Raw genomic sequence first — 13603 nt, forward strand, 5'->3', positions numbered from 1 at the left:
ATTATGGTGGGGCCGATTGAAGAACACAAAGGGGTCCGACAAGATATCCTCAAGGAAGTATCGCCCCCCTCCCCTGCTGGAAACCGCCTATGGGTGGATTAAAAATGAGGCGGCCCGACGGCGACTAGGGCCACCGGGATCCTCAAACACCATCACCAACACTCACGGTGGGGGAGATTCACAAGGAATCGGCCACGGGCTTGCGGCACAAGGACATCGACAAGGTCACCGGAGTGGAACCTCGCGTCAAACCACCGCCGCTCACCGCCCGGGGAGCAAACCGGTGGACAAATCAAAGCTTTGGTGCTCCCACTGCGGTATGCAAAAGCACACACGATAAACGTGCTTCCAATTGCTTGGGTATCCCGAATGGTGGGAGGAAAGGCAGACGGCAAGAGCAAAAATGGCAATCGGAGTTTTCGCCGGGAATGAGGCGGCGAAATTGGTATCGGGAAATCGGGACATGGTGACTGGACGGGGGAAACAGAAGGAGGAACTGGAGGCTTCCGGCGGGAGCGGTGGCGGTGACGGTGTGATCGGCACCGGTAATTTCACCAGCAAGACCTGGAACCAGGAATTGGGGAGGCGGTGCGAATGATGGAGGTAAAGGGTTAGGGGATAATAACCCTAACCCTAATATTCTTTATGCACATAATGCACCCCCAAATTTTGTTTAAGCACAGAATGCACCCCTAGATTTTCTTAAATTACGCCACAGACCCCATTTTTTGCATAAGAGCCCCCAGATTTATGATGAGTTACACCATGACCCCCAGTTTATAGATTATTGTGAAAAACCCTCTGATTATTTGAGAACTGTGCAATTTAATCCTATCCCACTTAAAAATCGATTTGAGCCCTTGGATCGTATTTCCGCTGCATTTACCGTGAAGAATGATAATGGGGGTGATAAAAAGGGTCGGATATTTGACTGTGGAGCTACCGACACCATAACTCCTAATAAAAATGATTTTGTTAGTTTTAGTGATATTACTAAAACCTATATACAGACTGCTAGTGGGGAATTGATTACTGTGGCCGGGGCAGGCACCATTGAAATATCCCCAACCTTGAGACTGTCAAACTGTCTTTATGTTCCTACTTTGTCCCAGAGATTGATGTCTATAAGACATGTGACAAAAGAGTTGAACTGTACTTTACTGATGCACCCCGACTTCTATATTTTGCAGGATATTCGGACAAGGAAGATACTTGGGCGTGGCACTGAGAGCTAATGACTCTACTACGTGGGTGAGATAGCTCAATAAGGCAGTGTGATGCTGGCTCACGGGTCCACGAAACGGAGATTTGGCTTTGGCACCAACGACTGGGACACCCTTCCCCTGGTTATTTTAGTTTACTTTTTCCTAAACTCTCTATTCCGAAAGATTTTTCTTGTGAGATTTGTGTTTTGGCCAAGAGCCACAGACAATCGTTTAAATCTACAAATACTCGTACGAATTCTGTTTTTTTCCCTTGTTCATGTTGATGTGTGGGGTCTTGCACCTATTGTTGGGGGAACGGTTTTAGATATTTTGTAATTTTTGTAGATGATTGCACTAGGATGACGTGGGTATATTTTTTAAAACACAAGTCTGAGGTGATTGACAAATTCATCCTTTTCTTTAACCTTATCCAAACCCAATTCCAGACCATGATAAAAAAACCATTCGATCCGACAATGGGAGGAAATTTGTGAACCAAAAAATGACAAACTTCTTTATCGAAAAAGGCCTAATCCATCAAACCTCATGTCCTTACACACCAGAACAAAAGGGGCAGCAGAAAGAAAAAATAAAACCATCCTCGAAATTACTCGAGCCTTGATGTTTGAATCCAAAGTTCTTACCCACTTCTAGCCCAAAGCTGTTGCTCCCTCCATCTACCTCATAAACCGACTCCCTACTAAAATCCTAAACAAAAAAAACACCTCTTGAACTCTCCAAACTCACCAAAATACCCGAACACCTTAACCTTCAACCCAAAGTTTTTGAATGTACCGTTTATATCCATATCCCAAAACATGAAAGAACAAAATTGTCCCCCTGTGCTACCAAATGTGTGTTTGTGGGTTACGGGATTAACCAAAAAGGGTATAGATGTTATGACCCAACTACAAAAAGGGTAGTAACCACAATGAATTGCAATTTTTTCAAACAGAGTTTTATTACCACACCCACCTTAGTAGTCAGGGGGGAGTGAGTTAGACAACACATTGGACTACCTAAGTTGGTTTGTGCTAAATCTCTCCAATGAGGACTCAACAGAAAAGGTTAGTACTGCCGCCGAGCATGTCCCAACCGCACCAGAGTACTCTCAATCGCGTCCCAATGTCTCTCATCAACCGGTATCCGAGGCACCAGAGGTAATTCCCGATTCACCACAAGAAAATACTACTCCTACTGACCCTGTTGATACAGAGATTGTAGATGAAAGTACGACTCTAGATGAGAGTACAGGTCGCTATATACTCCCACCATGAAGTACTGGTGGAATCCCACCGAAGAGATTCTCCCCGGAGAAAATAGCCAGGAAGAGTCAGTATGTTGTGGCAAACTTTGTGAAAGGGAACTTAGCCAAGATGACTAGGGCATTTGAAGCTGCCCTCTACAATGAAGAAGAAATTCCCTATACAGCAGAAGAGGCTTGGAAAGTTAAACATTGGAGAGATGCTATGCTTGTAGAGATGAATGCTTTGTTGAAGAATAAAACTTGGGAAGTTAGTAAACTACCCAAAGGAGCTACTACAGTGGGGTGCAGATGGGTATTCACAATCAAAAGAAGACCCGATAGATCCATTGACCGATATAAGGCAAGACTGGTAACAAAGGGATATACCCAAACTTATGGCGTCGACTATGCAGAAACTTTTTCGCCGGTTGCCAAGATCAACACAGTGAGAGTGTTATTTTCAATAGCGGCTAACTGTGACTGGCCCCTACATCAGTTCAATGTGACAAATGTCTTTCTACATGGAGAACTGACCAAAACCGTTTATATGGTTCCCCCGCCCGGGTTTACTGGAGATTTCCAGAATGGAGATGTCTGCAAACTCAAGAAGACACTATATGGCCTCGAGCAGTCTCCTAGAGCATGGTTCGGGAGGTTCACTGAAGTAATGAAGAAGTATGATTACCATCAGAGCAACTCAGATCACACCTTGTTCCTCAAGAAGAAGAATGGTAAGGTTGCATGTCTTATTATTTATGTTGATGCTATGATTATCATTGGTGATGATGAAAAAGAAATAGATCAATTAAGAAAAAATCTGTCTAAGGAATTTGAGATGAAAGATCTTGGCATCCTAAAGTACTTCTTAGGAATAGAAGTATTTAGATCAAAACAGGGGATCTTTATCAATCAGAGGAAATATGTACTTGATATTCTAGCAGAGACGGGGATGATAGATTGCAAGCCAGTAGACACTCCAATGGTCTAGAATCACGGGCTACAGATTCGGGAGGGAGCCAAACTCGCTGACCGAGGGAGGTATCAACGGTTAGTCGGGAAACTTATCTATTTGTCCTACACCAGGCCAGACCTTGCTTACGTTGTTGGGGTAGTGAGTCAGTTCATGCATACACCACATGAAGAACATTGGGAGGCAGTGTTGAGAAATGTACGATACTTGAATGGTAGACAGGGTCATGGAGTGTTGTTCAAGAAGCACGGGCACTTAGAAATACATGGTTATACTGATGCAGATTGGGCAGGGAATCCAAATGACAGGAAGTCAACAGCGGGGTACTTTACCTTTGTAGGAGGTAACTTTGTGACGTGGATGAGTAAGAAATAGAAGGTGGTCGCATTGTCCAGTGCCGAGACAGAATTCCGGGGAATCAAGAGTGGATTGACAGAAGTACTATGACTCAGAAGACTCATGACCGAACTTGACCTTAAATTCACTCAGCCATGCCGGTTTGTGTGTGATAACAAGGCTGCCATTAGTATCTCTGAGAATCCAGTTCAACATGACCGAACCAAGCATGTGGAGGTAGATCGACACTTCATAAAAGACACGATTGATGCAAAGGTGGTAGAGTTGCCCTATGTCAAGTTGGAAGATCAACTGGCGGACATCTTGACAAAGGCAGTAATTAATCGTGAGAGAAGAGAGACGAGTCGGCGCCTAAGCAGGAGATGGTGGCGGGTGGAAAGCGCAGCTGTGAATTGCCGAGTAGGAAGACGGCGGTGTTGAGTCACGCAAGAAGTTAATTGGACAAATGAGTAAATTTACTCCCATTTCTAGATCCACTTGTCAACATAGAAATGAAAATGACCTCCATCGTGAGAAATAAAACAGACGAATTAATGATGCTACAGTACGGGCTTTCACCCATTTCGAGGGGAAGTGAAACCGAACATCCAGTATTACCCAGATTTGAGTGTAAATCTTGGCATTTAGCACGAAGCGAACACGCTAAATATTGGCCCGTTTGATTTAGTCACCAATAACTAGGGCTGGCAATTTTCGACACGACACGATAATCCGACACGAATCCGCACGAAATTATTGGGTTTGGGTCAAGTCTTATTGGATCCGTGTCCTTATCGGGTTGACCCATTAAGAACCCGATAATTTCGGGTTGGGTTCGGGTCGGATGCGGGTCGGATACGGGTAACCCATTAAGAAATAATATTATTATTTTTATTATTATTTAAAAAAATATATATTACTTTAATTTTTTAATTTCTTACAAATTAGGTTTAAATAGTATAAAATGAATTTTAATTGTGTAAATTAGGTTAAAAATTAAGGTTTAATCGTGTAATATTAGGTTTTAATCGTGTAATATCAGGTTCGGGTTGTTATCGTGTCGTGTCAACCCATATTATATCGTGTCGATAACGGGTTCGTGTCGGGTGCGGGTCGTGTTCGGATTTGAAGGTAACAGGTCGGGTTCGTGTTCGGATTTACAGTTTCCTTAACATGTCGGGTTCAGGTTTGGCCTTATTGGGTTGGGTCATTATCAGGTTGACCCGATAACGACCCAATCCGCACGATTTGCCAGCCCTACCAATAACTTGTATCACAAGTTTAAAGTTTATAGAGAAGAGGCCTATGTGTATATATTGTAATGGTTGCTTATAAGTGTTTGCCCCACTAAATTATGTATAGTTTAAATAAAAGTAAAAATAGAAATAGCTAAGTTGCGTTTGCAATCTATCTGTAAGGGGAAAAAATGATAAATAAAACCAAAAGTATTTCTTTAAAAGCCCACGGTTGTTGTTGCTCTTTTCTAGAAGAAACTAAGCCCATAACTGAAAAAAAACTAAGCCCATGACTGCGGTGCAGTTTTCTCATCCTTCTGAAACATAAATACAAAGTGGTGAATTGATTGAGTAATGAAAATAAGGGCTGTTTATTTTGAATGATAGAATTGACTGATAAAATAATCAATTATTCAATTGAATACACATGTTTACATAAATTTTATATCCCCAAGCTCTTGGTGATTCTTTTGAGTTTTGATTAAAGTTTAAAATTCAACAACATACGAAAACATGCATCCACATTAACCCACATTTTTTCGTAAAAATATGTATATAAATAGTTATAAATCTATAATGCGATTTACTCTGTTATGCAGAGTGCACAGAAAGTAAATACTACTACTATTAAACAAAAAAAATTATTTTTTTTCATCTTAAAAAATGTCACTTTTATAATATGATACTATTTGTTATTTGTGTTTTAGCGCACATTTATTATTTGTTATAAAAGAACAAAATAAGAAATGGTCCTTCTCTATTTTCTTCTTTGTTAGAATTAGGAGAAACGGTCCTTATCAATTACTAGTAGTTCAAATTCAATTCCAATATAAATACCAATACAGCATAAAATCCGAAAGTACTAAATATTTGTCCTATAAAAATAAATCAAGCCAACAAAATTGATAAATGAGTGGGGTTGTATTTATCCCTAAAGTCTGATATTGAAAGCTACATATATTGTTGCTTTTCCACCAAAATTGAGTTGGTTTGCACCATTGAAACAACTTGTACGATTACAACTGGATTTTCTTAGACTTTGACTACAACTTTGGGATCCAAGGCACTTTTCTCCATCTCTACTACAACTGTGTCGTTTTACATGCATGTACATTGTAAAGCGGTAACGATGATGGTCTTGTTAGCGTTTTGCGTTAGTGTAATGGTCTTGTTAGCGTTTGAGCACTAAGAGAGTTTGCTAGCTGGGATAGCTTTTGTACTTGGTTTTGCCGCCTTGTGAACTTGTGCTCACTACTCATGGTTTGAGCCTTTTATTTTTATAAAAAAAAAGAGAGGTAACAATGATGATCGAATTGTTCTAATTGGGTGGCGGTGCGAGCATTGTTTAGGATGACATGATTTCTCAAAAGCAAATATGACTTCAAATTTTTTTCATAAATCGCTGAAATTGAAGCAGTAAGATTTTTTTATCGATAATAGCTTTTTTTTATAGTCCCATAACTTTTTTTTGTGAAGGAACTACAAATGAGCGAATTTCTAGTCCCAAAAACTATTTATGTAGTTAAGTGTAATAATTTTTTATTCTAAATGAGACTTCCAATATGTAATCAATGCTTTTTCTTAAATGCAAATGACACTTTTTATTCATAAATGATATTTTTCTTAAATACAAGTAATACTTCTTCAGAAAATCAAATAAGACTTTTCTCTAAAATAATTAATATTTTTCTTAAGATAGATAAAAATTTCAATTTTTTTATAAATCATATTTTTTGTAAATGTTAATTAATTTTACAAAATCAAATAGGACTTTTATTAAAACTCGTTTGTACCGTTAATAATATAAGTAGTGGAGTATTACTTATCTAAGCAAATAACTTACGCATAAAAAAATTAATCATTATTATGAAAAGTCTCATTTATATATGTGTTAATACTTTTATTTTAATAAATAGTCTTGTTTTTATTTAAAGTTCCATTGCAAAAGTATTATACAAGTGTAATAATAATTTATGAAAAGAAAACGTGAGAATTTTAATTTTAATAAAAAAATATTATTTATTTTTAAGAGAATTCACATTTGTTTTAAATTAAATACTAGTATTATTTATTTTTAAGAGAATTCACATTTAACCACATGAAAGATGTCAAAAAAATTGTTAAGAAGTGCATATTATTTTGTGGGACATATTAAAATAGTAAATTGTAGTACATGATTTCATGGGACTATTTTGTGAGACGCATTAAAATAGCTATTCTTGTAGTGGAGTACTATTATTTTATGGGATCTAGAGAGTAATTACATTGAATAACTATTCAGTTAATATAGATTTTTATTAAAAAAAAAGTAATGCTGATCTTGTTGGTTTTGCTAACAAAATATCAGTATATGTGATATAGTAGTATGATAAGTAGTACTCCTTCCATTCCATAATAGTGGAGTCATTTTGTCATTTTGATATAATAGTGGAGTTGTTTTTCTTTTTAATACTAAAAGTCAACATATTTCTTCTCAGTTACTTTAGGCCATCCACAACGCTGTCAATAAACCGTCCCTTAAATTACTATTCGCGGGCCCCACTGTACTTTTTTACTCCATCTCTTAACTAAGGGACGGAACCTGCAACCCTCTGTCTCTTAACCGTCCCTTAAATTACTATTCATTCAATTTCATTTTTTATTTTTATTTCCAACCAAATTCAATAAAAAAACACACTTCATTAAAAATAAAATAAAATTATAACATAAAATAAAAATACAACTTAAAATTCAAAAAATAAAAAAAGACATAATTAAAATCCTAAAAAAATAAAAATGACATAATTTAAATACAATTTTATAGAAAATAAAAAAAACTACTCTGCCGACGAATCATCCCTCGAAGGCGGTGGAGGTGCACTGAAGCCTTGAGGAGGTGGAATGTCAAGTTGTGCTGCCATAAACGTAATTCCGTTAAGCCAGGCTTGGTATTGGGCGGGCGTCATGCGGGAAGTGTCTGCCATTGTGGCGGTCATGTACATGGCCATAAGGGAGTTGGGGGGTCCCCCGAGCCCGAGCCCGCCTGGCTTGATTCGGCTCGGCCCCTCCTCCCTCTAGCCGCCTTCTCCGCATTTCTCCCTTGCGGCCGACGGCGCCCACGGGAGGACCCCCCGGCATCGTCTGCCGGGGTCTCAGCCTCCTGCGAGTCAAACTCTTGTGGCCTGCTGCCCGAACCGCCCTCACCAGAAGAGTATTGGCCACTCGTCGTATGCTTCGTGCGCTTCGAGGTCGAGCCAGTGCTGGACCGCATACCGCCGACCCACCTTTCCTCGTCCTTGACGACCTCCCAAACATCGACATATTTGAAATGTTTGCCGGAGTCGTCGTAGTAGACCCGCAAACCCGACCTCAGAATGTCGGCTCCCGTGGCTCCGCTTTGGTAATGAGCCGCTTCTTACTTGTGGATGGCGCATAATCGTTTGACCTCTCTGTCGACTCGGTCAAAGTGAGCGCGAAGCATCTTATATGTGCGGCATCGGGTCTTTTTCGGCTTAATCTCGTGGTAGACCTCGGTGACCTTTTTCCAGAAGCACTTTCGGGGTTGTTGATTCCCGACGATGGGATCGTACGAGACGCTGATCCAGGCGTTGTACACCGCCAGCGTTTCTTTGGGGCCGTACGGATGCCGGCCTAGATCCTCCTCCTCGTCCGCCTCCGCCCTAGAGCTTCCCCCGCCTCGGCCTCCTCCCCCGCCTCGGCCTTCTTCCGGAGTGGGTTGAACCGGATAATCCTCCTGAATCTGGGATAATCCCTACGAATACCGCGGGGCGGAGGGACGGTCGTATGCATCAACATCAAAATTGAGTGGTTGGTACCCCCGGCGTCCACGAAACCTGGGTGCCCGGCGTCAACGAACCGGAACCACCCAATGTGTTGTACATGTTCCCAGTCGCCGAACGCGTTGAGATCCCACCCGCCGGAGCCGCCACCGCCGGAGTTTCCGTCGCCAGACATTTTGTGATGAGATGTTAGATGAAAATTGGAGATGATTTGGGAAGAATAGATGTGTAGTTGTGTGTGAAATGAGAATGAATTAGGAGTATTTATAGAGTAAAAAGAATTTAAAAAAAAAAGGAAAAACGGCTATTAACGGTAATATTACCGTTTCACATTTTTTTTATTTATATCATATTTTTTAAAAAAAAATGAATTATTGCGTTAGCGTGATGATGCCCACTCATGGCCTGGGAGCGCGTCAAGTCGCCTCGGCGCGTGGCGAGCCGTCTCGCGTTTCGTCACGGCGGAACGGGACGGGTGACGGGCTGGGGACGAGACGGGGCGCGGCAACGCGTCACGCCGCCGTCCCATCCCTGAGTGACGGGATACGGGTCACCCGCGTGACGCGTTGCGGGTGGCCTTACTCTCTTACTTTAATTTATTTTCTATTCATCTTCAACCTTTTTCATTTCTTACTCTATTATTATATTCCTTTACTTAACTCACTTAGTATAGTTTTTCTTAAATCACGTGCCGGAAAAAAATATCTCCACTACTACGGAACGGAATCACATGCCGAAAAGAAACTCGGAAGAAGTATATATTTAAAATTCCAGCTGGTTTTGTATAAAGTTGGCTGATAATTTATCTGTGTGTCACCTCCAGTACATACAATTTGCTGTTACAGATTGATCAATCATTTCTGATAAATAAAGTTTTCAATAGATAAATAAAGTTTTCAATAGATAAATAAACTCTAGGCTCTAGCATCACCATTTGTTGAATATTGAATGATAATAATGGGCTGGAAAATGAATATTCTTTTAACAAAAATGTAGTAAAAACATTAGTATTTTTTTTTTCTAAGAGAGTAATTATCCTTCAAGTTATTATTTTTTTCCAAGGAAATAATCACCTTTCTATTTTTTGTGAAAGATGAGAGAGGGCTAGCTGTTTTGCATTGATGGGGAAGTAGTTTGTGGCCTTCATTAATGCACTGTTTTTTTCTATCATACTATTAATTACATATATAGGAGTACGATATTAGAGTAATCATTTATATATATTTATAGTAGCTGTAATATACTGTGAGTTTTAATTAAATCATTAATATTATGTCACATGCCATGTATCAAAACTATCGTCCAAATATGTAGATATGCATATATTCGTACGGGGTCGTTATCGTGTCAACCCATTATCGACCCAACCTAATAAGGTCAAAACCCAACTCAACCTGAAATCATCGGGTTCTTATTGTGTCTCAACCCAACGGGTTCGTGTCGGATTCGTGTGTGTTACTGTTATCGTGTACCAAAAAAAAAAGTCAATCCTCTGTTAATGATAGTCAGCTAGCTTGACACGACACGATAACGACTAAAACATGATGTTATTATACGATTTAAACATGATATTACACGATAAAATAAAAATTATCAAATTAAAATAATTATTTTCTTAATCAAAATAATAAAATTAAAGTATAGTAATATTAAATCTAAATAATAAAATTAATACTCCCTCCGTCCCGCACTACTCGCACTTATTTCCTTTTTGGGCGTCCCAAGTTACTTGCACTCTTTCCATTTTTAGTAAAAAATTTCACCTAGAGCCGTCATTTTTTACTTTCCTATACACTCATTCCTTAATCTCCGTGCCGAAAAGGAAAGGAGCGATTAGCCCGGGACGGAGGGAGTATTTAATAAAATCTAAGCATAAAATTTTCTTAAAATTCATAAAAAATTAATTAATACTATTTTTTAATTAATAAATTTAAAGTAGTATTTTTTAATTAATTAAAATTAAACTATAATATTTTTAAATTAATTAAAATTAAACAATAATATTTTTTTCAACAAAAATAACTAAAATTAAATTTTAATAATTTTTTAATTAATAAAAAGTAATTATTTTTTCTTAACGTCTAAACCTGACCCGACCCAACCCGTTATCTTCGGGTTCTTATTGGGTCGACCCTATAAGGACTCAAATCCTAAACGTGCGTGTTTGTGTCGTATTATCGTGTCGTATAAAAAATTGTCAGCTCTAATATATTTGTTGGCATTAAATTTTTGTCACAGGGGCACCATTGTCAAAATGTAATAAATTATTCTATAAATTCACTACCATGAGCTGACTGGAAGCCATAACAAGTGATGGCTTCTAAACTGGTGTTTGCACTGATCTTCTCTCTCTTCTTGGTTGCTCAAGTAAAATATTTTATTTTTATTTTTTATTTTTAGTATACCTTTTAAAAATTAGACCAGTGTAAAAAAGAAGCCTAAGAATTTTAATAACATCGCCATTTTTTGTCATGCAGGTTTCATCTGATTCAAAGAAGAATGAAGAATCCAGCCATGTTAGTTCTAACACTTAATATTTTCGTTAATTTATTTAATAATATCTGAATAATTTATTTTCCATTTTCAAATTTTTTTTTTTCTTCAGGTTTTCAGCGGAGGAGACAATGAACGAATGGACGAGGGTAAGTTACCTTCACTTGAATCACACAAGATATCGTTGGTAAAACCATCTATGTTCTTTTCTTTCACATAGTTACTACTCCATCTTTTATTTTATTATATTTCAATTCAATTTTGTATTTGCTTAATTAGATACTATGTTATTTCAGATAACTATGTCCAGCTCATTATTGTGATCCCCACCATATTATCATGAACATTCAAAATATTTTTTGGTTCATTCAAATACCAATTTAATTGTTATTAATACATCAAGAAATAGTTATGTGACCATGAACTTTTGAATTGTCACAATACTTTACAGTGCAATACTTCAAAGATGGGGTAATATCCCGAGGGCGAGGTCTTGGCCTCGCCCCATCTCCGGCCCCAACCCCTAGCCAGGGGATCGACTGCGGTGGGCTTTGCAAGACGCGGTGCAGCCTCCACTCGAGACAGAATACGTGCTTGAGGGCGTGTGGAACATGTTGTGCTAGGTGCAAGTGTGTGCCCCCAGGGACCTTTGGCAACAGAGAAATGTGTGGAACATGTTACACAAATATGACCACCCATGGAAATAAGAGCAAGTGCCCATAATCAATTAAAATTAATTAATATCTATGGGGCCCCCTTTTTGCAGCTGGATCTTTTAATGGCTTCATTGTATCAGACTATTAGGTTAAGCTTGGTGGTACTATTTTGTTTGGATTGAACTTATTGCTGTTCTTGTTTTCTTTGAACTTGTGTAATATATGGAGTATCTTTCAATGAGGAGTTGGGATATTTTTATCGCTACTACTATTTTTTTTTTTTTGGATGTTTCAATAAAACGGTGAAAATTTTAGGTGAAGGAAAATATATACTACTATTGCTGAAATCGCTGGGGTTATTAACTGCTTTGATTCAATATTTTGTGGAATCAAAGCTGAACAGGGTAGATTAATTTACATTAGTTAAATCTGTGAAAGTTTCAAATTAATGGTTGACAAGATGAGGCCACTATGAATTTAATTTACTACGTGTATAGGTAAATTATTGGGTGTGGGCTACAAAATTATTTATCGGTGTCGACATTTCTGGAAATAATTAATTGGGTAGCTATGTTGTACTTGGCCCATCTCAAATGTCAATTTTACATTAAATTAAGAAGTTCCGAGTGGCTATTTATATATAGTTGCTATTTTATCTTAATTAATTCGCTTATATAATACACACGGGAGATGGTTATGAGACAACCGAAAACATGAATATCCGTAAGATTAAGAGTTAAGACCATACATAACTTCTTTTCACGAGGTTCCCGACCTAAATTCCTTAGGTCATCTGCAACGCTGTCTCTTATTCGTCGCTTAACCGTCTCTTAAATTACTATTCTTGGGCCCCACTGTACTTTTTTACTCCATCTCTTAACTAATGGACGGAATCTGCAACCCTCCATCTCTTATTCGTCCCTTAACCGTCTCTTAAATTACTATTCATTCAATTTCATTTTTTTCCAACAAATTCAATTAATAAAAACACACTTCATTAAACAAAATAAAATTACAACATAAAATAAAAATACAACTTAAAATTTAAAAAAATAAAAAAAAACACATAATTAAAATTCTAAAAAAATAAAAATTACATAATTTAAAATACAATTTTATAGAAAATAAAAAAACTACTCCGCCGGCGAATCATCCCCCGAAGGCGGTGGAGGTGCACTGAAGCCACCTGGAGGCGGAATACCAAGATGTCTTGCCATAAACTCAATTTCGGCAAGATATGCTTGGTATTGGGGAGACGTCATGCGGGAAGTGTCCGCCATTGTGGCGGTCATGTACATGGACATTAGGGAGTTCGAGGGTGCCCCCGAGCCCGAGCCCGCCTGGCTTGATTCGGTTCGGCCCCTCCTCCCTCTAGACGCCTTCGCCGCATTTCTCCCTAGCGGCCGACGGCGCCCACAGGAGGACCCCCCGGCATCGTCTGCCGTGCCCTCAACCTCCTGCGAGGCAAACTCTTGTGCGGCGCTGCCCGAACCGCCCTCACTAGACGAGTATTGGCCACCCGTCGTGTGCTTCATGCGCTTCGAGGTCGAGCCCGAGCTGGACATGACACCGTCGACCCACCTTTCCTCGTCTTTGACGACCTCCCAAACATCGACATGTTTGAATTGTTTGCCGGTGTCGTCGAAGTAGACTCGCAAAGCCGACCTCAGAATGTCGGCTCCC

The 13603-nt window shown here is 38.9% G+C and overlaps 1 protein-coding gene across 1 annotated transcript; it reads left to right on the plus strand.

Annotated features, from left to right (window-relative positions):
• Positions 1 to 11029: 11029 nt before the first annotated feature.
• Positions 11030 to 12185, plus strand: LOC121793630 (gibberellin-regulated protein 14-like). The gene is made up of 4 exons (XM_042191662.1): positions 11030 to 11138; positions 11249 to 11287; positions 11377 to 11413; positions 11716 to 12185. Exons 1-4 carry the CDS (start codon positions 11085 to 11087, stop codon positions 11985 to 11987), a joined length of 402 nt encoding a protein of 133 aa, XP_042047596.1. The 5' UTR covers positions 11030 to 11084; the 3' UTR covers positions 11988 to 12185.
• Positions 12186 to 13603: the final 1418 nt, after the last annotated feature.

The sequence above is a fragment of the Salvia splendens genome, chromosome 3, assembly GCF_004379255.2.
Source record: "Salvia splendens isolate huo1 chromosome 3, SspV2, whole genome shotgun sequence".
Lineage (NCBI taxonomy): Eukaryota > Viridiplantae > Streptophyta > Magnoliopsida > Lamiales > Lamiaceae > Salvia > Salvia splendens.